Raw genomic sequence first — 25,983 nt, forward strand, 5'->3', positions numbered from 1 at the left:
TTCAAGTATATCCCTTGTAAACATTAAGTGTATACTTCTTTTTTTAAGGTAAGAAATGTATTTATTTAGAGAGAAACACTCCACAGAGTGTGGGCCATCTTAGAAGGCAAGAGCGGTAAGTGTATAAATTTTTAAATGTAGTTTGAAAAAGCTCCTTTGACTAGGCAGTTTGGCTTGTTTATATTTACTGATTATTAATATTTGGATTTACTTCTATAATATTTTGTTATTCATCCTGTTTATTTCCCCCCTTCTCTCCTTACCTGACTTTAGATCTTCCCTCTTTCCCTTTCCTTGCATATATATTACACACTCTATTTTTATTATTTTTAAAAGGTTATTAGGCCCGGAGGAAGATGGCGGAAGAGTAAGACGCGGAGATCACCTTCCTCCCCACAGATACATCAGAAATTCATCTACACGTGGAACAACTCCTACAGAACACCTACTGAACGCTGACAGAAGACCTCAGACCCCCTAAAAGGCAAGAAACTCCCCACATACCTGGGTAGGGCAAAAGAAAAAAAGAATAAACAGAGACAATAGGATAGGGACGGGACCTGCACCAGTGGGAGGGAGCCGTGAAGGAGGGAAGGTTTCTACACACTACAAGCCCCTTCGCGGGCGGAGACTGCAGGTGGCGGAGGGGGAAAGCTTCGGAGTAGCGGAGGAGAGCACAGCAACAGGGGTGTGGAGGGCAAAGCGGAGAGATTCCGGCACAGAGGATCGGTGCCCTCAGGCACACACCAGCCCGAGAGGCTTGTCTGCTCGGCCGCCGTGGCGGGCGGGGCTGGGAGCTGAGGCTTGGGTATCGGCTTTCAGTCGGAGCGCAGGGAGAGGACTGGGGCTGGCGGCAGGAAGAGAGCCTGAAGGGGTTAGTGCACCACGGCTAGCCCGGAGGGAGTCCGGGGAAAGGGTCTGGAGTTGCTGAAGAGGCAAGAGTCTTTTTTCACTTTCACTTTTGTTTCCTGGTGTGCGAGGAGAGGGCATTAAAAGGGCTGCTTAGGGAAGCGCCGGAGACAGGCGCGAGCCGCGGGTAAGGCGTGGACCTCGGAGACGGGCGTGGGCCGCCGCCGCCGCCGCCCACCGCCCGCCGCCGCCCGCCGCCGCCGCGGCCCGCCGCCGCCGCCGCCCCCGCGGCCCGCCACCGCCGCCGCCTGCCGCCGCCCGCCGCCGCCTCAGCCGCGGGGCCTGTGTGCGAGCGCGGGTCACTGTCCGCCCCACCTTCCGGGGGACCTGTGCACCCCGCCACTGCCGGGGTCCCGAGACCCGGGGACGGCTTTCCTGGGAAAGCGCACGGAGCGCCCCGGGCTGCTGCAATGTCACGCTGGCCTCTGCCGCCGCAGGCCCGCCCCACACTGCGCGCCCCTCCCTCCCCTCTGCATGAGTGAGCCAGAGCCCCCGCATCAGCGGCTCCTTTAAACCCGTCCTGTCTGAGCGAAGAACGGACGCCCTCTGGCGACCTACGCACAGAGGCGGGGCCAGGTCCAAGGCTGAGACCCGGGAGCTGTGAGAGCAGAGTCAGGGAAATCTCTCTGTGCAGCCTCGGAGGCAGCGGATTAAAGCTCCACGGTCCATTTGATGTGCCCTGCGTCTGTGGAGTGCATGAATGGACAGCGAATCATCCCAAATTGAGGAAGTGGACTTTGAGGACAAGATTTAAGACTTTCCCCCCTTTTCCTCTTTTTACAACGAATTATTCCAAAGTAAGGAGGTGGACTTAGAGAGCAAGATTTCAGACTTCTTGCCCTTTTCCTCTTTTTACAACGAATTATCCCAAATTGAGGAGGTGGGCTTGCAGAGCAAGATTTTTGATTTTTCCCCCTGCTCTCTTTTTGTGAATGTGTATGTGTAATCTTCTGTGTAAGATTCTCTCTGTATAGCTTGCTTCCACCATATGTCCCAGGGTTCTATCGGTCCGTTTTTTTTTTTCAATAATTACTTTCTAATTTTAATAACGCTACTATATTTCATACTTTATTCTATTTTACTTTACCTGCTCTTTCTTTTTTTCCTACCTTCCCTTCCTCCCTCCCTCCCTCCGCTCTTCCTTTCCTTCTCTCTTTTTCTTTCCTCCCTCCCTCCCACCCTTCTTCTTTCCACTTTCTTTTTCTTTCCTTCCTCCCTCCCTCCCTCCTGTCTTTCTTTCTTTCTTTCCTTCCTCCCTCCCTCCCTCCCTTCTTCCATTCACTCTTCCTTTTGCTTTCATTGCTCCCTCCCTCCCTCCTTTCCTTCTTGCTTTCCATCCTTCCTCACTCCCTCCCTCCTTTCTTTCTTTCTTCCTTCCTTCCTTCCTTTCTTCCCTTCTTCCTTTCTTTCCCTCTCTCTTTCTTTCTTCTACTAATTCTTTCTTTCTGCTTTTTCTCCCTGTTATTCTGAGCTGGGTGGATGAAAGGCTCTTGGTGCTGCAGCCAGGAGCCAGTGCTGTGCCTCTGAAGTGGGAGAGCCAACTTCAGGACACGGGTCCACAAGAGACCTCCCAGCTCCACATAATATCAAGCAGCGAAAATCTCCCAGAGATCTCCATCCCAACACCAGCACCCAGCTTCAGTCAATGACCAGCAAGCTACAGTGCTGGTCACCCTATGCCAAGCAACTAGCAAGGCAGGAACACAACCCCACCCATTAGCAGAGAAGCTACCTAAAAACATAATAAGGCCATAGGCACCCCAAAACACACCAACAGACGTGGACCTGTCCACCAGAAAGACAAGATCGAGCCTCAACCACCAGAACACAGGCATTAGTCCCCCCCACCAGGAAGCCTACACAACCTACTGAAACAACCTTAGCCACTGGGGTCAGACACGAAAAACAACGGGAACTACGAATCTGCAGCCTGCAAAAAGGAGACCCCAAACACAGTAACATAAGCAAAATGAGAAGACAGAAAAACACACAGCAGGTGAAGGAGCAAGATAAAAACCTACCAGACCTAACAAATGAAGAGGTAATAGGCAGTCTACCTGAAAAAGAATTCAGAATAATGATGGTAAAGATGATCCAAAATCTTGGAAATACAATAGACAAAATGCAAGAAACAGTTAACAAGGACCTAGAAGAACTAAAGATGAATCAAGCATCGATTAAAAACACAATACATGAAATAAAAAATACTCTAGATGGGATCAATAGCAGAATAACTGAGGCAGAAGAACGGATAAGTGAGGTGGAAGATAAAATAGTGGAAATAACTGCTGCAGAGCAAAATAAAGAAAAAAGAATGAAAAGAACAGAGGACAGTCTCAGAGACCTCTGGGACAACATTAAACGCACCAACATTCGAATTATAGGGGTTCCAGAAGAAGAAGAGAAAAAGAAAGGGACTGAGAAAATATTTGAAGAGATTATAGTTGAAAACTTCCCCAATATGGGAAAGGAAATAGTTAATCAAGTCCAGGAGGCACAGAGAGTCCCATACAGAATAAATCCAAGGAGAAATACACCAAGACACATATTAATCAAACTGTCAAAAATTAAACACAAAGAAATCATATTAAAAGCAGCAAGGGAAAAACAACAAATAACACACAAGGGAATCCCCATCAGGTTAACAGCTGATCTCTCAGCAGAAACTCTACAAGCCAGAAGGGAGTGGCAGGACATAATTAAAGTGATGAAGGAGAGAAACCTGCAGCCAAGATTACTCTACCCAGCAAGGATATCATTCAGATTTGATGGAGAAATTAAAACGTTTACAGACAAGCAAAAGCTGAGAGAGTTCAGCACCACCAAACCAGCTTTACAACAAATGCTAAAGGAACTTCTCTAGGCAAGAAACACAACAGAAGAAATATACCTACAATAACGAACCCAAAGCAATTAAGGAAATGGGAATAGGAACATACATATCAATAATTACCTTAAATGTAAATGGACAAAATGCTCCCACCAAAAGACACAGAGTGGCTGAATGGATACAAAAACAAGACCCATATATATGCTGTCTACAAGAGACCCACTTCAGACCTAAAGACACATACAGATTGAAAGTAAGGGGATGGAAAAAGATATTCCATGCAAATGGAAATCAAAAGAAAGCTGGAGTAGCAATTCTTATATCAGACAAAATAGACTTTAAAATAAAGACTATTAGAAGAGACAAAGAAGGACACTACATAATGATCAAGGGATCGATCCAAGAAGAAGATATAACAATTGTAAATATTTATGCACCCAACATAGGAGCACCTCAATACATAAGGCAAATACTAACAGCCATAAAAGGGGAAATCGACAGTAACACAATCATAGTAGGGGACTTTAACACCCCACTTTCACCAATGGACAGATCGTCCAAAATGAAAATAAATAAGGAAACACAAGCTTTAAATGATACATTAAACAAGATGGACTTAGTTGATATTTATAGGACATTTCATCCAAAAACAACAGAATACACATTTTTCTCAAGTGCTCATGCAACATTCTCCAGGATAGATCATATCTTGGGTCACAAATCAAGCCTTGGTAAATTTAAGAAAATTGAAATTGTATCAAGTATCTTTTCCGACCACAATGCTATGAGACTAGACATCAATTACAGGAAAAGATCTGTAAAAAATACAAACACATGGAGGCTAAACAATACACTACTCAATAACGAAGTGATCACTGAAGAAATCAAAGAGGAAATTAAAAAATACCTAGAAACAAATGACAATGGAGACATGACAAGCCAAAGCCTATGGGATGCAGCAAAAGCAGTTCTAAGGGGGAAGTTTATAGCAATACAATCCCACCTTAAGAAACAGGAAACATTTCGACTAAACAACCTGACCCTGCACCTAAAGCAATTAGAGAAAGAAGAACAAAAAACCCCCAAAGCTAGCAGAAGGAAAGAAATCATAAAGATCAGATCAGAAATAAATGAAAAAGAAATGAAGGAAACGATAGCAAAGATCAACCAAACTAAAAGCTGGTTCTTTGAGAAGATAAACAAAATTGACAAACCATTAGCCAGACTCATCAAGAAAAGAAGGGAGAAGACTCAAATCAATAGAATTAGAAATGAAAAAGGAGAAGTAACAACTGACACTGCAGAAATACAAAAGATCATGAGAGATTACTACAAGCAACTCTATGCCAATAAAATGGACAACCTGGAAGAAATGGACAAATTCTTAGAAATGCACAACCTGCCAAGACTGACTCAGGAAGAAATAGAAAATATGAATAGACCAATCACAAGCACTGAAATTGAAATTGTGATTAAAAATCTTCCATCAAACAAAAGCCCAGGACCAGATGGCTTCACAGGCGAATTCTATCAAACATTTAGAGAAGAGCTAACACCCATCCTTCTCAAACTCTTCCAAACAATTTCAGAGGAAGGAACACTCCCAAACTCATTCTACGAGGCCACCATCACCTTGATACCAAAACCAGGCAAGGACGTCACAAAGAAAGAAAACTACAGGCCAATATCACTGATGAACATAGATGCAAAAATCCTCAACAAAATACTAGCAAACAGAATCCAACAGCACATTAAAAGGATCATACACCATGATCAAGTGGGGTTTATTCCAGGAATGCAAGGATTCTTCAATATACGCAAATCAATCAATGTGATACACCATATTAACAAGTTGAAGGAGAAAAACCATATGATCATCTCAATAGATGCAGAGAAAGCTTTCGACAAAATTCAACACCCATTTATGATAAAAACCCTGCAGAAAGTAGGCATAGAGGGATCTTTCCTCAACATAATAAAGGCCATATATGACAAACCCACAGCCAACATTGTCCTCAATGGTGAGAAACTGAAACCATTTCCACTAAGATCAGGAACAAGACAAGGCTGCCCACTCTCACCACTCTTATTCAACCTAGTTTTGGAAGTTTTAGCCACAGCAATCAGAGAAGAAAAGGAAATAAAAGGAATCCAAATCGGAAAAGAAGAAGTAAAGCTGTCATTGTTTGCAGATGACATGATACTATACATAGAGAATCCTAAAGATGCTACCGAAAAACTACTAGAGCTAATCAATGAATTTGGTAAAGTAGCATGTTACAAAATTAATGTACAGAAATCTCTGGCATTCCTGTACACTAATGATGAAAAATCTGAAAATGAAATCAAGAAAACACTCCCATTTACCACTGCAACAAAAAGAATAAAATATCTAGGAATAAACCTACCTAAGGAGACAAAAGACCTGTATGCAGAAAATTATAAGACACTGATGAAAGAAATTAAAAATGATACAAACAGATGGAGAGATATACCATACTCCTGGATTGGAAGAATCAATATTGTGAAAATGACTCTACTACCCAAAGCAATCTACAGATTCAATGCAATCCCTATCAAACTACCACTGGCATTTTTCACAGAACTAGAACAAAAAATTTCAAAATTTGTTTGGAAAAACAAAAGACCCCGAATAGCCAAAGCAATCTTGAGAACGAAAAAAGGAGCTGGAGGAATCAGGCTCCCTGACTTCAGACTATACTACAAAGCTACAGTAAGTAAGACAGTGTCGTACTGGCATAAAAACAGAAAGATAGATCAGTGGATCAGGATAGAAAGCCCAGAGATAAACCCACGCACATATGGCCAACTTATCTTTGATAAAGGAGGCAGGAATGTACAGTGGAGAAAGGACAGCCTCTTCAATAAGTGGTGCTGGGAAAACTGGACAGGGACATGTAAAAGTATGAGATTAGATCATTCCCTAACACCATACACAAAAATAAGCTCAAAATGGATTAAAGACTTAAATGTAAGGCCAGAAACTATCAAACTCTTAGAGGAAAACATAGGTAGAACACTCTATGACATAAATCACAGCAAGATCCTTTTGGACCCACCTCCTAGAGAAATGGAAATAAAAACAAAGATAAACACATGGGACCTAATGAAACTTCAAAGCTTTTGCACAGCAAAGGAAACCATAAACAAGACCAAAAGACAACCCTCAGAATGGGAGAAAATATTTGCAAATGAAGCAACTGACAAAGGATTAATCTCCAAAATTTATAAACAGCTCATGCAGCTCAATAGCAAAAAAACAAACAACCCAATCCAAAAATGGGCAGAAGACTTAAATAGGCATTTCTCCAAAGAAGATATACAGACTGCCAACAAACACATGAAAGAATGCTCAACATCATTAATCATTAGAGAAATGCAAATCAAAACTACAATGAGATATCATCTCACACCAGTCAGAATGGCCATCATCAAGAAATCTAGAAACAATAAATGCTGGAGAGGGTGTGGATAAAAGGGAACACTCTTGCACTGCTGGTGGGAATGTGAATTGGTACAGCCGCTATGGAGAACGGTATGGAGGTTCCTTAAAAAACTAAAAATAGAACTACCATATGATCCAGCAATCCCACTACTAGGCATATACCCTGAGAAAACCATAATTCAAAAAGAGACATGTACCAAAATGTTCATTGCAGCTCTATTCACAATAGCCCGGAGCTGGAAACAACCTAAGTGTCCATCATCGGATGAATGGATAAAGAAGATGTGGCACATATATACAATGGAATATTACTCAGCCATAAAAAGAAACGAAACTGAGCTATTTGTAATGAGGTGGATAGACCTAGAGTCTGTCATACAGAGTGAAGTAAGTCAGAAAGAGAAAGACAAATACCGTATGCTAACACATATATATGGAATATAAGAAAAAAAATGTCATGAAGAACCTAGGGGTAAAACGGGAATAAAGACACAGACCTACTTGAGAATGGACTTGAGGATATGGGGAGGGGGAAGGGTAAGCTGTAACAAAGCGAAAGAGAGGCATGGATATATATACACTACCAAACGTAGGGTAGATAGATAGTGGGAAGCAGCCGCAGAGCACAGGGAGATCAGCTCGGTGCTTTGTGACTGCCTGGAGGGGAGGGATGGGGAGGGTGGGAGGGAGGGAGATGCATGAGGGAGGGGATGTGGGAACAGATGTATATGTATGACTGATTCACTTTGTTATAAAGCAGAAACTAATAAAAAAAATAGAAAAAGTTATTAGTATGCATATTTAACTTAAGGTCTAATAGTGAACAGCATCTTGACTATACTGTCAAACAATTCAAAGCTCTTAAAATGCTCTCGTTTTCAGTTTCTTTCCTGCTTGTATACAATTTTTAAAATTAATTAATTATTTATTTTTGGCTGCATTTGGGTCTTCGTTGCTGCACATGGGCCTTCTCTAATTGTGGCAAGCAGGGGCTACTCTTCGTTGCAGTGCATGGGGTTCTTGTTGCAGTGGTTTCTCTTGTTGTGGATAATGGGCTCTAGGTGCATGTGCTTCAGTAGTTGTGGCACGTGGGTTCAGCAGTTTTGGCTCGTGGGCTGTAAAGCGCAGGCTCAGTAGTTGTGGCTCACGGGCTTAGTTGCTCTGTGGCGTGTGGGATCTTACCGGACCAGGGCTCGTGCCCCCTACACTGGCAGGTAGATTCTTAACAACTGCGCCACCAGGGAAATCCCTTATATGCTACTTTTGTTCAGTATTTTATTTATTTCTTATAAGGGGGCTTAATTTTTTCAATATTTATTAAGATATTTCAAATATGACACAATTCACCCATTTAAAGTATACAATTAAATGGTTTTTACTATATTCACAGATAGGTACAATCATTACTACAATCAATTTTAGAACATTTTCATCACCTCCAAAAGAAACTCCATACCCTTTAGCTATCAATCCCTACCCCTAAGCAACCACTAATCTATTTTCTGTCTCTATAGGTTTCCATGTATATACATACCACATATTGTTTATACATTAGTCATTGATGGATAGTTGGATTATTTCCACCTTTTGGCTATTAGGAATAATGCTGCTATAAACACTGGTGTACAAGTGTTTGTGTGAAAATATGTTTTCATTTCTGTTATACACTAGGAGTGGAATTGCTTGATAATATGGTAAAGCTATGCTTAATAGTTTGAATAAGTGCTAGACTGTTTTCAAAAGCAGCTGCACCACTTTATGGTCTTATTAGTGGTGTATGAGGGTTCTGATTTCTCCACATGCTCACTCACACTTCTTATTATCTGACTTTTTAACTTCTAGCCATCCTAGGGGTTTTGCTTTGCATTTCCCTGAGGACTGGTGATGTTGAGCCGCTTTTCATGTGCTTATTGGCCATTGTATACCTTCTTTGGAGAAATATCTGTTCAGATCCTTTACCCATTTCTTAATTGGGTTATTTGCCTTTTTATTACTGAATTTTAAGAGATCTTTATGAATTCTGGATACAAGTCCCTTTTCAGATATATGATTGCAAATATTTTCGTCCATTCTGTGGGTTTTTACTTTCTTGATGGTTGGTATCCATTGAACAAAAATTTTTTTAAATTTAAATTTGGTAAGTCAAATTTATCTTTTTGCTGTTGCTGTGCTTTTGGTGTCATGTCTAAGAATTCTTTGCCAAACACAAGGTAATGAAGATTTTCCCCCATGTTGTCTTCTAAAACTTTTATAGTTTAGTTCATTTACCTCTTTGATACATTTTAATTTTTGTTATGAGGTAAGAGTCCAATTACATTCTTCTGCATGTGGCTATCTGGCTGAACCACTGACATTTGTTGAAAAGACTATTCTTTCCCCATTGAATTGTCTTGGCACTCTTGTTAACAAATCAGTTGACAAGAGATTTACAGGTTTATTTCTGGACTTCCAGTTCTATTCCAATGATCTATTTGTCATGGTGCCCATATTATGATGTCTTATCATTGCTTTGTAATAAGTTTTTGTTCTGTTTTGTTAATTTTTTTGGCCATGCTGCATGGCATGTGGGATCTAAGTTCCCCGATCAGGGACTGAACCTGCACCCCCTGCATTGGAAGTGTGGATTCTTAACCACTGGACCACCAGGTAAGTCCCTGTAGTAAGTGTTGAAATGGGAAGTGTGAAACCTCTTTCATTCTTCTTCAAGATTGTTTTAGCTATTCTGGTCCCTTGCAATTCCATATGAACTTCAGAATTAGCTTGTCAATTTCTACACAGAAGTCATCTTGGATTTTGATAGGGATTACACCAAATCTGTGTATGTTTGAGTATTGCCATATTAACAATGTTAAGTCTTCCGATCCATGAATGAGATGTTTTTCTAAGTACTTAGATCTTTTAATTCTTTGATGTTTTATACTTTTCAGAATAAAAGTTTTGCACTTATTTGGTTAAATCTAATTCCTTAGTTATTCTTTTTTGATGCTATTGTAAATGGAACTGTTTTATTTTCAGATCATTTATTGAAAACGTGTAGAAACACAATGGATTTTTATATATTGATCTTTTATCCTGTGACCTTGTTGAACATAATCTTTAGTTCTAGTAGATTCTTAGTGGATTCCCTAGGATTTTCCATATACAAAATCATGTCATCTGTGAATGGAGATACTTTTACTTCATCTTTTCCAATTTGCATGCCTTTTCTTTTTCTTGCCTAACTGCCCTGGCTAGAGACTCTAGTACAATGCTGAATAGTAGTAAGAGCAGATATCCATGTCTTTTTCCTAATGTTCGAGAGAAAGCACTCATTCTTTTACCACTAAGCATAATATGAGCTGTGGATTTTTCACAGATGCCTTAATCAGGCTGAGAAAGCTCCTTTCTATTCCCAGTTTGTTGAACCTTTTATTTTTTGTAGCATGAAAGTGTGTTGGATTCTGTCAAGTGCTTTTCTTCCATCTACTGAGATGATGTAATTTGTTTTTTATTGTATTTATGATTGATATTATGTTGACTTTCAGATGTTTAACTAACTTTGCATCCCTCAGATAAATCCTACTTGATCACGGTGTATAATTCTTTTTTATGTTGCTTCATACAGTTAGCTAGTATTTTGTTGATCTGTACATCCCTCACAGGAGATATTGGTTTGTAGTCTTAAGATGTCTGGTTTTGGTATCAGGGTAATGTCTCATAAAATTGGTTGGGAAGTGTTCCCTTATCTTCTATTTTTGGGACTATTTTGTGAAAAATTGACATAAATTCTTTAAAATCAGCAGTGAAGCCAACTGAGCTGGGCTTTCCTTTGTGGGTAGTTTTTTTGTTTTTAAAATTACTACTTCGAACTGTTCACTTGTTAGAAGCCTATTCTGCTTGTCTATTCTTTTCTTTAGTCAGTTTCAGTAGTTTTTCTACTAATTTATCCTTTTCATCTAGGTTATCTAATTTGTGGTCATACAATCATTCACTGTATTCTTATAATCCTTTTTTTGGGTGGGGGCGAGAACTAAGATCCCACACAATATGCGGGATCTTAGTTCCCTGACCAGGGATTGAACCCGTGTCCCCTGCAGTAGAAGTGCGGAGTCTTAACAGCTAGAGTGCCAGGGAAGTCCCACAATCCTTTTGTTTCTAATAAGATCAGTAGTAGGAGGGAAACATATACATACTACTACATATAAAATAGATAACCATCAAGGACCTACTGTATAGCACAGGGAACTATACTCAATATTTTGTAATAACCTATAAGGAAAGAGAATCTGAAGAATATATATATATATATATATATATATATATATATATATACATACATACATATATATACACACACACATATATGAAATATATATGAAACTGAATAGCTGTGCTGTACACCTGAAACTAACACAATATTGTAAATCAACTATACTTCAATAAAAAAAGACAAAAAGAAATCAGTGGTAATGTCCCATCTTTCATTGGATTCTAGTAATTAGAATATTTTTTTTTCTTGGTTAATCTAGCTAAAAGTTTGTCAATTCTGTTGATCTTTCCAAAGAATTAGCTTTTGGTCTTATTGATTTTTCTCTATTGTTTTTATATTGTGTATTTCATTAATTTCAGCTCTGGTCTTTATTTCCTTCCTTCTGCTTGCTTTAGGTTTAGTTTGCTCTTTTTTCAGTGTCTTAAGGTGGAAGGTTAGGCTATTGATTCAAATTCTTTTTCTTAACATAGGCATTTATAGCTACAAATTTCCCTCTAAGCAATGTTAGGTGAATTTCGTAAGTTGTTATATTTTATTGTGTCATTTTTATTCATCTCAAAGTATTTCCTGATTTCCCTTGATTTCTTCTTTGATCCACTGGTTATTTAGGAGTGTTGTGTTTAATAACCCACATATTTGTAATTTTTCTCAAACATTTTTCTATTGATTTCTGATTTCACTCCATTGTTGATGAAAAACATTTTGCATTACTTCTATCCTCTTAAAGTTATTGAGGTTTGATTTATAGTTTAGCACATGATCTCTCCTGCAGAACATTCAGGTGCGCTTGAGAAGAATGTATATTCTGTTGTCTGTAAAGAGTAGTATTTTACAGATGTCTGTTAGATCAGTTGGTTTACAGTGTTGTTGGTCTTGTTTCATTGCTGGTCTTCTGCCTAGTTGTTACACCCATTATCGAAAGTGCGATATTGAAATCTCCAACCATTACTGTTGTATTGTCTATTTCTCCCTTCATGTGTCAGTTTTTTGCTTTCTTGTAGTTTCGTGCTGTTAATAGGTATATATAGAATTGTTAAACCTCCATAGTGTGGACTGACACTTATTACTTTATAAAATGTCCCTCATACCATTTTTGTTCTAAAGTCTATTATCTCTCAAAGTATAGCCACTGCAGCTTTCTTGAGGTTGCTCTTTGCAGGACACTTCTTATTCCCTTCTATTATTTCAATCTATTTGTATCTTTGAATCTAAAGTGTATCTCCTGTAGACAGTATATAATTATTTTATCCAGTCTGACAATCTCAGTCATTTGATTGGATTGCTTAATCCAGTCCCATTTATTTTTATTAGTATCATTGGATTAATGCCTAAAATTTTACTTTCTGCTTTCTATGTCTCATGTCTTTTGTTCTATTCCTCCTTTAATGCTTTCTTTTGCTTTAAATGAATATTTTCCAAAGTAGTATTTTAATGCCTTTAATGTATTTTCACTGTACTTTTTGAGGGTTTTTAAAAGTTTTTCTGGGCTTTACCATATACATCTTATCATGATCAGCTACAGATTTCCTAAGCTAATTCCATATAGGAACATTACTCTTATATAGCTCTATTCCTGTTTCCTCCTTTTTGTAATATTATACATAAAATTCCATTAATGTTACAAACCCAAAAATACTATTATAATTATTTAACCTACTTAAATGTTGACAACATGGGTTTGAACTGCATTCCATTTACACATGGAATCTTTTCAATAAACACATATTATAGTACTACACAATCCACAGTTGGTTGAGTCCATGGATGCAGAGCTGCAGATATGGAGGGCCAACTATAATGTTATACATGGATTTTCAAATGCACGAAGGGTCAGTGCCCCTAACCCCATGTTGTTCAAGGGTCAACTGTATAGCAATTTCCTTATGCTAATACAATTCCTACCCACCTCCTTTATGTTGTTACTAGCAACTACAATACACATACCTTACATTTCAGTATGGGCCCAATGACATATACATATTCTTTTATACAGCTGCTTTTTATAACAATTAAAGAAAATATACATTTATGCTGTCTTCTATAATTAGAGAATTATACAATATCTTATATAATTATCTTTACTGTTATGGATTCAAATTACCACATGGTGTCATTTGCTTTCAACCTTAACTCCTTTTTAAGTATTTCTTGTAAGGCAAGTCTGCTAGCAACAAATTCTCTCAAATCTTGTTTTATCTGAGAAAGTCTTTATTTCATCTTTATTTATGAAAGACACCTTTGCTGGATATAGCATTCTTGATTGACATTTTTTTCCTTTGAGCATTCTGAATATGTTACCCATGGTCTTCTGGCCTCCACTGTTACTGTTGAAGTCAATTGTTAACCTTGCTCCCTTGAAGGTAGTTGTTTTTCTCTTGCTGCTTTCAAAATATTGTCTTTAACTTTTTTTTTTTTTTTTTTTTTTTTTTTGCGGTACGCGGGCCTCTCACTGTTGTGGCCTCTCCCGTTGCGGAGCACAGGATCCAGACGCACAGGCTCAGCGGCCATGGCTCACGGGCCCAGCCGCTCCACGGCATGTGGGATCCTCCCGGACTGGGGCACGAACCCGTGTCCCCTGCATTGGCAGGCGGACTCCCAATCACTGCGCCACCAGGGAAGCCCTATTTGGTTCTTTTTAATATCTGTCTCCTTATTGATATTCTCCATTCGATGTGACATGGTCATATTTTCGTTTAGTTTTTACCATGGTTTCCTTTAGTTCTACTTTCAAGTGTCTCTCTTATAAATCCAACATCTTGTCACTCTCACAGGCAGTTTCTGTTGCCTGCTTTATTTCCAGTGTATGAGTTATACTTTCCTATTTCTTTGCATAATTATTGTTTGTCAGGGACTGAAGATTTTAGATAATATATTGTAGCAATGGGTCCTTCCCCTCCCTCACCCCCAGGGATTGTTATTTGTTTAGTGACTGGCTGTATTTTTAGTGAAATGTACTCCTTCCCCTCTCCCAGCATTAAGCTTTTGATGTATCTCCTCAAGAAGGCACAGATTTGTATATAATCACATTTTCCTTGGGGTTTGGTAGGGCTCCCTTGTTTCTTTGACCATGCCCAGCTGTTAAACTCAGATACCTGCCAGCTGCTGTATTGTTTTCAACAATGTTGTGGGGCATAAAATGCTCTATAAATGAATCCAATCATATTTTGTCTCCTTTAAAGGCATAGAGGTGTTTGAAACTTATCTCAGGATGGCTCCTTCAATCTGCCTTATTCCATGGTCTTCTCCTGCAAACTAGTTTACCTACAGTTTAGACTGTATTTTGAATTTCTTCTCAGTTGCTTTTTGCTACAACCTCTAGTGTTGTGCTCTCACGTTTGAAGTTATTGATGCTCTGTTGCAAATGAAGTCTTCTTTCAGCAGAGATTAGGAGATATTGGTTTCATAAACTGCTTCTCCAAGGTAAAATCTCTAAGCCAAGCACAGTCCAATCTCTAGTCCACGCATAGCTTGAACAATGTCAAACTTTTGAGTGACAGCCCTACTCCAGAAGCTCAGTGGTGGAAGTGGAAAAGCAGCCTGAGGCCTCAGCTTGTCTCTCCTGGCATGGAACCACCACTTCATGAGCCAGGGCAGAGGTGATCAGTGTCCCAGTATTCTAAGCATGACACACTCAAGGTGGAGCCTCCATTCTCTGAGTGCAGACTGAATAGAAGAAGGGAGCTCCCACTTCTCAGCCACACTCAAGACTTAACCTCAGCAACAGGTAGCTGGGGGCAGGATGAGAAAGACTGATATCCTGCTTTTCCCAGGTAGAGAGCCTTCCAATTGGGAGCTGCGGGAGAGGAAGCCTGTGTTTTTGGCTGCAGCAAAGAGCTGACATGTCACAGAGCTGACAAAGGGGTGGGGGTCTTGGTTCAAGTATTATAGATTCTAAACATTCGAACAGAATTTTCATAGGTTTTCTTGAAGAGATGTTTCTTCACCTGCTGTTCACGCACAGAACCATATTCAGAGGCTTTATGTGTTTTATTTTGTTAATAATTTTTGGGGACTTGCCTGGTCCAGTGGTTAAGAATCTGTCTTCCAATGCAGGGGATGCGGGTTTGATCCCTGGTCGGGAACTAAGATCCCACATGCTGCAGGGCAACTAAGCCCACAGGCCACAACTACTGAACTAGAGAGCCCGCATGCTGCAACTACAGAGCCCATACGTCCTGAAGCCCACTCACCACTACAGAACCCTCGTGCTCTGGAGCCTGTTCACCACAATGAAAGATCCTGTGTGCCACAACTAAGACCAGACACAGCCAAAAATGAAATAAAAATTTTAAAAACAGGGTTGTTTTTTTTTTTTGCCAGTTTCCGGGGAGCGAGGAAGTAGAGCTCCTCATGCTGTCATGCTGTAAATCATTCAGTTCTTCTTTTAACTTGCAAAAATTGACATCAATATTGTTTTACAAAGTTTACTTTACCCTCATTAACCATTTTCTTTGCTCACTATTCCTTCTTGTGTCTTAGATCTTCTTTCTGCTTTTCTTGGAGTAAACGCTTAAGACATTCATTTAATGAAGATATATTGGTAGTAAGCTTTTTTTTTTTTTTGCTGTATGCGGGCCTCTCACTGTTGTGGCCTCTCCTGTTGTGGAGCACAGGCTCCAGACGCGCAGGCTCAGTGGCCATGGCTCACGGGCCCAGCCGCTCCGCGGCATGTGGGATCCTCCCAGACTGGGGCACGAACCCTCATCCGCTGCATTGGCAGGTGGGCTCTCAACCACTGCGCCACCAGGGAAGTCCAGTAGTAAGCTCTTTTTAGCCAAAACGTCCTTCCTTTTTTTTCTTGATAGTTTTGTTGGGTACAGAATTCTAGGCTAACAGCTTCCTCTCAGTATCTAAAATATTATTCCACTGTCTTCTGGTTTTTACTGTTGTTCTTAAGCACCTGTAAGGACTAATTACTGTTACTTCTAGGTAAGGTCTTCTCTTGCTCCTTTAAGACCCTCTATTTTGGTGGTCTGCTTCATAAGGGTATTGCTCTGACTTCTCACTTTTGTAGGTTCTAGACTTTATCTTCCAGAACTTAGCTCAGATCTAGCTATTGACTTATTTCCCAGACTCCACAAATTTGAGGATGTTTGACTTTAATCAAATTTTTAAATTCTCAGCCAAAATACCTTCAAATATCATCCATAACCATTCTATCACCTCTTTCTCATACACTATTAGATGTTCACTGACCTTCTCCACATGTTCTTGATGTCCTTTAACCTCTCCTTCACACCCTCTGTCTCTGTAACGCACTGCATTCTGTATAATTGCATCTTGGTCTTTTATTTGTTGTTTTTCGTGTCCAAATGTTTTACTTTTTTTTTTTTTTTGCGGTACGCGGACCTCTCACTGTTGTGGCCTCTCCCGTTGCGGAGCACAGGCTCTGGACGTGCAGGCTCAGTGGCCATGGCTCATGGGCCCAGCCACTCCGCGGCATGTGGGATCTTCCCAGACCGGGGCACGAACCCGTGTCCCCTGCATCGGCAGGCAGACTCTCAACCACTGCGCCACCAGGGAAGCCCTACTGTTTCAGTCCTACTGATCATTTTCCTTCTCATGCGCTCTTGTTATCCCCCACCTCCACCATTTTTAATACTCTTGTTCCTTCTCAATTTGTTGATGTTCTCTTCTTTTCCCTGTATAGTATTTCAATGAATCTAAGCCATTAAGTATTGAAGGATACACCATTTTTTTGTACCACTAACATAACCAAAATATACAATGCCATCTAAATTTTAGAGATGTTAATTTTTAAAAATGTCTTTGAACACATTCATCCAATAATTCAATAGCTGCCATCGTTAGAGGTCAAAACCTACTGTTTCTCCTGATTTTAAAAAAATAATTTCTCATTTTTGTGACTCTGAATATGAGTCCAAGACTATTGGAACACTACCTATGAAAATTATTTGAGATTGGGTCTAAAGTGCTTTCTGTAAGAGAGTATTAACATTAATTCTGTTAAGTGTCTAAAGCCACTTCTAACCTGAAACAACTTTAATTTTTCTGACTCCACAAAAGTATGAGTCTGGGGCTTCCCTGGTGGCGCAGTGGTTGAGAGTCCGCCTGCCGATGCAAGGGACACGGGTTCGTGCCCCAGTCCGGGAAGATCCCACATGCCGTGGAGTGGCTAGGCCCATGAGCCATGGCTGCTGAGCCTGCGTGTCCGGAGCCTGTGCTCCGCAACGGGAGAGGCCACAACAGTGAGAGGCCTGCGTAGCACCAAAAAAAAAAAAAAAGTATGAGCCTGTGTTGGCTTATGGGTTCAAATTCTCAGGGAAGATTTTTTGTCTTCCCTCCACCCAGTTCTCTCTCTGAGGTAGGCTATCCTGGTTCATTCCTTCACTGAGTATATAATATTTTGAGGTTCCAGGTTTTGGAAGAGTATCTCACTCAGACTTCACACTTATGTAGGCCCTATGCTTTGTCACCATTTTAAAGTTTGGCTCATTCCAAAGTCCTCAGGACACCTGGAGCAGTTGTCTTCTTTAATGCTTACTTCTCTGGATTCATGCTTTTTGTCCTCCCCACCCCAAATTAATTTATTTTGAAAAATTTCAAGTCTCCAGAAGTTTGAAACAATACAATACGCATCCATCTACCTACCCTTAACTGATTTCAGCAGTTGTTATTCTGCCACATTTGCACTATCATACACACACACATTTTGCCTAACCATTTACAATAATAAAATACTTCATCCCTACATATTACAGCATGCCATCTCCTAAGAAGATTTCCAATATAAGCACAAATCTATTATCACACCTAAGGAAATTAAACATTCCATATCACTTAAGAGTTCATATACAAATTTCCACAGCTGTGCCTAAAATGTCTTTAATGACGGGGATTATTTAATTCAAGATCAAATCACAGTTCATGCATTTCATGTCACTGTTTGATCTAGAATAGTCTCCATACCTGTTTTACACAGCAGTTACTTTAATAATTCACATCAGGCATCTCTGTAAATGTCCTATATTCCACTTTTGTCTATTTCACATGATTAGATTTAGGTCAAGTCAAATACTTTTGGCAAAAATGCTACAGGTGATAGGGTGGAGCTTTGAGCATCTTTCTTCTTTCCTGGCTTAGCAATGCATTTAAAGAAGGTTTTTGTTTGTTTTTAAGTGAATCTTATCCAGCATTTCACATGTTTGAACCACCAGAGTTCCTCAGGGCATGCAGTCTGCCATACTGTCAGAAACTGATGTCCCTATGTATTGCCTTTCCAAATCAACAACAGTAACATATTTGTAAATGAAAGAACAGTGATATATTTACCACCACCTGAGCCCAAGTAATATGAAAAGGGTAAGCTTGAGACAAAACCTGGCATTAGGTACTGTATCCTACCAATTCATTTTTTGCATTTTTTATTTCCTAAAAATCTAGAGCAAAATATGGGTATATGCTGAGATCTAGAAGTCTAAGGACCAATTAAATTAGTGAAGGACAAGTTTAACTACTTAAGAGTTGAGGATAGATTTAAAAGCCTTGGGGTCCTGTACTGAAGTCTCTTCTTGTTTCATCAATAAAAAGGGAGAAATTATATTTATAACCTTCCCCCTTTTCATCCCAATAGCAGGAAGAAGAAACAGGAAAAAGGAAGCTATATGGTTGTTGAGAACTTACTATATGTCAACCCTGTGGCTACAAAGGATCTTGTGTCCATAGCAATTCCATGAGCTGCATATGACTATCTCCATTTCACAACACAAATAATCAAAGTAAAACTCTGGGCTCACAAAGATCAGTAAATCTATCACTTCAAATCAAAAGGTTTAAACCAAAGTCTCCCCAATGGCCAAAATCCATGCTTTTTCCACTACACGAAATACATCTAGAAAGATGATAATTTGGAAGTTTCATTCTGATATTTTACTTGATTATTCATGGCCATAAGCTCTGTATAACCTAAAGAAAAACCAAAGTCATATTTCTTGAAAGAACAGTCTACACTCAGTCATTAATCTAACCCACTGAACTCTTGCTGCTGCTCAAACTGGAGCAGGTCTTACCAAGGTCATCTATGGCTTCTGCATTCCTAAATTCAATAGCCACTTTAGCATTACTTCATCTCTTGCTCCAATACTTTATCACTGATACTTCATACCCCTTCTTGCCACCTTTTTCTCTTGTCTTCCATTATAGCTCTCCTGGCTTTCTTCCATGACTAATCCAAGGTATACCTGTGGAGTCTTTTTTCCTACTCCTTAAATGTTGTCACCTCTGCTATCATTAAGTATTCTACCCTTCTCATTGTATAAATTTCCTAAGCAATACCATACGCTTACATTGTTTTAGTTACCAACTACTATGCAAGTGACTCAACTCTGACATTTGTTTACTGAATGCCTACTGTGTGCTAGCATGCCTACCGTGTGCTAGGCATTCAGTGATGAATAAAACAGACGTGATTCCTGATGCATCTTACAGGTTCTATCTGCAGCCCAAGGATTTTTTGTAAGCACCAGAACTATGACCTACCTGCACCTTAATTTTCCAGAGGTACCTTAAACTCAACAAATCCCCAAGTCTTTTCCTCTCTCCCCCCTTTATTATTTTAATAGGTACCACATAAAATACGCCGTAGGCAACTGCGTGGCCTCAGTTATTGGTCTATTTCACTTTTTAAATCTCTAAAATTTGACTGCTATTTTCCATCTCCACTGCCAGACAGCTAGTTCAGGGCTCACCTAGATTACTCAAAGCCTACAATTGTCTCTTCACTACCAATCTCCTCGTAACTCATTCTTCATAATTAAAATGATCTTTCAAAAAGGCATGCCTGATTATGTCAACTCACCAAGTCCCATCGTGCTTAATATTTTTCAGGGGCTCCTTCTTGCCCTCAGTGAAAGCCCCAAACCCTTTAACATGACTTTCAAACCCCTCTGCTTGAAAAGGACACTGCTCATTTCTCCAGCTTAGTATTTTACTACTCCAACTTACATTCTATTCCAGACTCTATTCCAGCCAAACTGAACTTTTCAGGTCCTGGAATACATAGATGTTCTCTTTCTTTTTTAGGCTTCTGTATATTTATTCTCTTTTCCTTTTCTCTTTCACCTGGTCCTATCTTTTATGAGTGAGAGAGATCGCTTCCCTGACCAACAAAATTTGGGGTTAGATCCTTTCCTATGTGTTAATCCCTATCATAGCACTCATCATTCTCCAACAGAGCCTAAACACGTGAGGGAAGAGACTGTATTTTATCTTGTTCATGACAATATCTCCAGTGCCTCACACAGAATATAAATTTTTAAAATAAATTTAAATGATTAAGTATCAACTCAAAGAGGAAGAAAAAAAAGAAATTCATTTGAAAACTTTTTCAATTTTCTAATTTAATAGAAATAACCAAAACAATGTGGCTTTCAAACAAAGCTTTAAACTAATCTAATACAACTTCTACAACACATTCCAGAGCATTATAACAAGAAATATTTACAGGCAGCTAATGTATTAAATAACCATGAAAAGAAAATCTTGCTTTTATTACACACCAGCAAAAAACACAGGAACGGAACAATTAGAAACTGCAACCTTGTTTTAAAAAATTAAATATGATTATTTAGAGAATACAATACCACAGAAACAGCACTTTTTCTTTCAGAATCATATTGACGGGTAGTTAACTATGTGCAAAAATAATAGTAATTGTAATATTAGTAATAATAATAATGAGGGGAGAAGAGTTGAAATACTGGAAGCAAGGAACTAGTAAGGATGTGAATTTAACCCTTTCGTGTGTAGGTATGTCTACATAGAAAATCAACAGGCTTTCAGATTGCACAAATCTTTTTGTTATAGGCTTATATACATGTTTCACTGTGATTTAAAACATAGTTAATACCTACATTTTTCAGACCAGGAGCAGACATGCATTTCGTTCTTAAGATTGAAATTTAGGCCATACTTGAAAGGGAGTATTGCAGTGGCACTTAAAAAATCATTTCAGTGCCTTCCCACATACAAATTTGGTGAATTTAAAAGAACAACATTTTTAATTTTAAAGATCACTTGCTTTCTAGAAAAGGGCTAAACTTAATTTTGTACATTTTGTAGTTGGATCATAACAAATATATCCAAATTGACTTATTTTCGAAGATAATTTTGTTTCTCAGATACAATAAAAAATATATAAAAGACCACGAAGGCAAACACAAGGAACTAAATGGAAGAAATGTTATACATGCATTTTGACCAAATAAAAGAAACCATTATATCCAAGAGTACATGTTGAAATCTGAAAGGTCTATGTAAACTGTGGCATATAAATTTTTTCTTAAAAAAGTACCTTCAATTCTTTTACTCAAATGCCTACTTTTAAAAAAATATGCAACTTTCCCCAATTTTTAAAATAAAATGCCACAATATATTGTCATTAGCTCCAGCATACATTAAATTCCTTAATTTTTAAAAGATAGACTGGGTGATATGCATACAAACTTTCCTATAAAATCACCATCCAGGAGAGGATTATGACATGCTATTAGGCAACAGACTTAAAGCAGTGTTATTGCTTTATCAAGGAGGAGATAACTGTGAGAGAAATAAAACATCCAGGTCTGGTATCTGATCAAGCTGCAATACCCCTTAAACCTTGGATCACCTCCAGCAGATTATTAATATAGATGGTATAAGAATTCATGGTATGAATTAAAACTTGATTGTTTTAATTAGGGAAGTTGGCGAGGTTAGATTTTATAAAACTACTCACTGATCCAAAGTTAAGTATGCAAATAAGCAGTGCTGACCTCAAGAAATGAGATTTTTATACTTCATGTGTTGTATGTGAGTGGGCATGGGTACAGGACTTTAAAAGGCCAAGAGAGAGGGGGCCATAGCATCTACTCCCATTTTGAATACTAAGAGACTGTTTAATAACGTATGGTAGGCCACAACCCAGGAGCATAGTCAGAAAACCTAAGTCTACTGGCTTATTAAAACTAATCACTAATAGTTATATGGCAGGATACCTGCTGAGGTAATCGGTAAATCTATAGTTTGCACACCATAAATCTTTTGCTTCTATTTAAAAGCATTATTTCTTTGGATTAACTAAAAATCTCAAAGTGTTACAACAAAAAATTAGAATTAACTAACTTTAAAATTTATTTAAAATTCCCTTATATAAGAATAGAAGTCAGAAAGTACCTTGTTGATTCCAAAAAGAATAATTTCAACAGTGGATTCAAAGCCTTAACCTTTCTCTGTGGTAATGATTTGATGTTTCAATATAGAGCATGACCTACAATTTAACCATACTTTGGAACACATACATGCTTCACCTTGCAAAGCAATTCCTTCACTCAGTGCTAAAAAAAAGACAAATTTAAGCCAGAGGAACAGACTGAGGAACACTTTGTTCTTAGTGAAAATGAAAAATGGAGTGTGGTGAAAGTTTGCAAGCTTTTAAGGAAACATTTAACATCTACAAATCAAAAATACTGCCTTTTAACAAAGAATACAAATATAAGGGAGTATCAAAACAAACTGCCTTCAGGGATCAATATTCAATGTTTGTCTTTTTAAAACATAAATGAGCAGGAAAACATGTAAGATATCTGAATATCAATTAAAATTTTTATACTTTTTTACAGTCATATTAGTGCTGAACAAATCAACTTAGAAACACAACGATAAATGTGCAAGAAAAAAGCTTTAAAGAAATCTAAAGTGAATACCTTCACTTAAACGTGGTTTGTTGCTAGCTATATAATTTAATAGTAATTCCTCAGCTGTATGAACTACCTTCTGTTAAGAGAAATGAAGCCTGTCAAATGCTGGCAATAAGTAGCTTTTTAAGAACTAATCTTAAATTAAAAGAAAACAAAAACGCCATCTAACATGGAAATGTTTTGAATGAAACACATTACCTTTAAGGCCACAAATATCAAGAAATAAATATTTACTTAAAATTTTTGTTTCTGCCCCCGTTGGTAAAACCTATTATCTAAGACTCGTGAAAAGGATTCATATGAAGAGCAAGGATAAAATATTAGAACTCAGTGGCTTGGCAAAATGAAGTTATACTGTTACTCATCACTTTCCAAAAATGTGCCCTTTGCTCGGTTCTTTGTGACCGCCTGGAGGGGTGGGATAGGGAGGGTGGGAGGGAGACGCAAAAGGGAGGGGATATGGGAACATATGTATATGTATAACTGATTAAATTTGTAAAATAAAAAAAATTAAAAAAAAAAATGTGCCCTTTGGTAAGTCTCCTGATAAACTGAAATCATGAATGTTGTGGGAAAGAGGAAAATGCACACAGATAAAGGCATTTTTAAACAATTTTCTCCTTTTTATAAGAAACCTGTTCTTAAGAACTTAAAATTTGAGTAAAATTATAAAAGTTTGGTATATGTTTTGAAGTTTAACTTATAAGGAAACTGAAAAAGAAGCTAAAAGAAAGCCACAGAATGAAGTCAACAGCAATAATAAAACCAATATACCATCAGAAGGCTTGAATCATATTCATTTTTATCCCCACCACTTGTTAAGAAAAGAAAAACAACCCAAAGAAATTTGTATAATAACTTCTTTAGAGCACTTTATTTGATTCAATATGCACTAAAAAATATTAACCTCTTAGACAATTATGTCAAATAATTTTTTCTGAGTAGTCTACTGTCTGAACTGTTCAAGCTGAATTTTTAAAAAGGCAAATGATTTGCCACAAATCTGCTGATGTCTGAAAAATATCTAATGGCAAGTCTTCTATTTTGGTCACTTTACATTCTAACATGTCCATACAAAAGTAGGACTAAAATTTTTAACTCAACAAAAGAGAAGCCTGTACACAGTCTAGAACACGCATCTTGGATCTGAGCATCACAAATGAAGAGAAGAAAAATGAAACAGAGCCAAGGTGGTTTATCTGCCTCGGGCGCTAAAATCAGAGTAGTAAAGGTGGGTTTACTCCAGTAACCATTCAAGTGGGGATTGATTGGCTCATTTTCAGGATATACTTACAGGTCTCTTCTACGTCCTTTAAGCCCCCAGTCCATGCAAATGTCCCACTTGGTGGACGGATGAGTACTCTAACCCCACCGGGTTTATTTCAATATTTTGATATTTTAATAATAAGCTGCTTCTGAAGATTTTCTGAGAAGTCTGTTCTCTATTAAAATAAGATAGAACCTCAAAATATGAATGTGAACATTAGAAATAGACAGCATATATTACAAACCCATTCTTGATAGGAACATTAGTAAGAATACATATTAGCTTAAAAAACAGGCTCAGCAAATGTTGCTGATCTGCCAGAAGTTTTAGTTCACTATTTACAAATAAGACAAAGTGAAATACAGAAAATTTTACACATTTGGTAGTTGACAGATTACTGTTTGCCAATAGTGGTCTATCAGAAAACCGATATGAAGGAAGACTGGATAAGAGCCAGCTGTCACCGTCTCAATCAAATTTTAAATGTACAGAAAACTAGATTAACTTTCAAACAAACATTCTACCTTTCACAGGAATAACTATGATCAGATGATTTGATCTGGAAGTGCAATTCTGTGGAAGTGTCTTCTGGAAATGACTACTGTAAATGATCTGCTACTGAAAAGTTACCATATTTATTTCAGTAGAACATTAAAGTTGATTAAATGATGATCAATGGTCACGTTTCCTAGACTCTTAAGTATGAACAGAAAATAAACTACTGTTGAGTTCTTTAAACCAATATAAAACTAAGGCCCAACAGCATCAAAATGAGAGAAAATATAACAGCATGATGCAATGCACATCTGCACTGACATCAAAGTGGAATCTGAGCAACTTTGATTTTTAACTAGAAAATAAGCCAGTATGTATATGTATGGAGGGGGAGGCATAAAAGTTGGTTTAATAATTGTGCACTCTACTCCAAAGAGACAATTTAACCAGTGACATGACCCTTAAGTACTTGAACACTCAGTATCTGCACCAATCAATACCAAGTGATCATCAACATCTGCCCATTCTAACAATCAGAACCATTCTCTGTGGTAACAGAAATCTTCAAGTCATTTTACTTTCACTTTTGTTTTTACTTTTAAAGTTGCAAATAGAGTCCTTCCCCCCTTTCTTGACAAGAATGTGTTTTCTGTCCATTATTTCAATCTAATACTGTGTAAAAGCTATTAGCTTCTTCAAGGAGGTGCCCACTGTAGGCAGGATATTCCAGCAACACTTAAATAAAAGTTTTTCATTCTTTTCTTTTTTTAAACAATTGATTTAAGTTCATGTCATTTTACTTTATATGTACTGGTCTCTCATCTGACTTTAGGCGTTTTCTGCGGGGCTGTATAAAGTCTTCATCAGAGTCCTCAGTTACCTCACCATCATCCTCTTCCTGCTCAAACTCTGGCAAAGGTGCGAAGGTCCTGTCTGAGTAGATCTCTGTGAGTTTATCTTCAAAGTACAATGCAACTGCTTTCCCTGCCTGAGCTACTTCTGAATCAGCCTGCAAGCAAAAGATAGGAATATTCACCTATTGGTAATGCATATTCCTTCACCAAGTTTGCA

General features: G+C 38.4%; 1 protein-coding gene across 2 annotated transcripts in view; it reads right to left on the bottom strand.

Moving 5' to 3' along the window:
* Positions 1-23,831: 23,831 nt before the first annotated feature.
* TRIM33 (tripartite motif containing 33) overlaps positions 23,832-25,983 on the bottom strand; it is a 161,635-nt gene continuing 159,483 nt past the window's right edge. For both annotated transcript variants that reach the window (XM_060090302.1, XM_060090300.1), the window contains one exon: positions 23,832-25,921. In XM_060090302.1, the coding sequence (XP_059946285.1) occupies positions 25,709-25,921 (213 nt within the window). In that variant the 3' untranslated portion in view covers positions 23,832-25,708. The remainder of the gene's footprint in view (positions 25,922-25,983) is intronic.

This window comes from Mesoplodon densirostris, chromosome 2 (assembly GCF_025265405.1).
Source record: "Mesoplodon densirostris isolate mMesDen1 chromosome 2, mMesDen1 primary haplotype, whole genome shotgun sequence".
Lineage (NCBI taxonomy): Eukaryota > Metazoa > Chordata > Mammalia > Artiodactyla > Ziphiidae > Mesoplodon > Mesoplodon densirostris.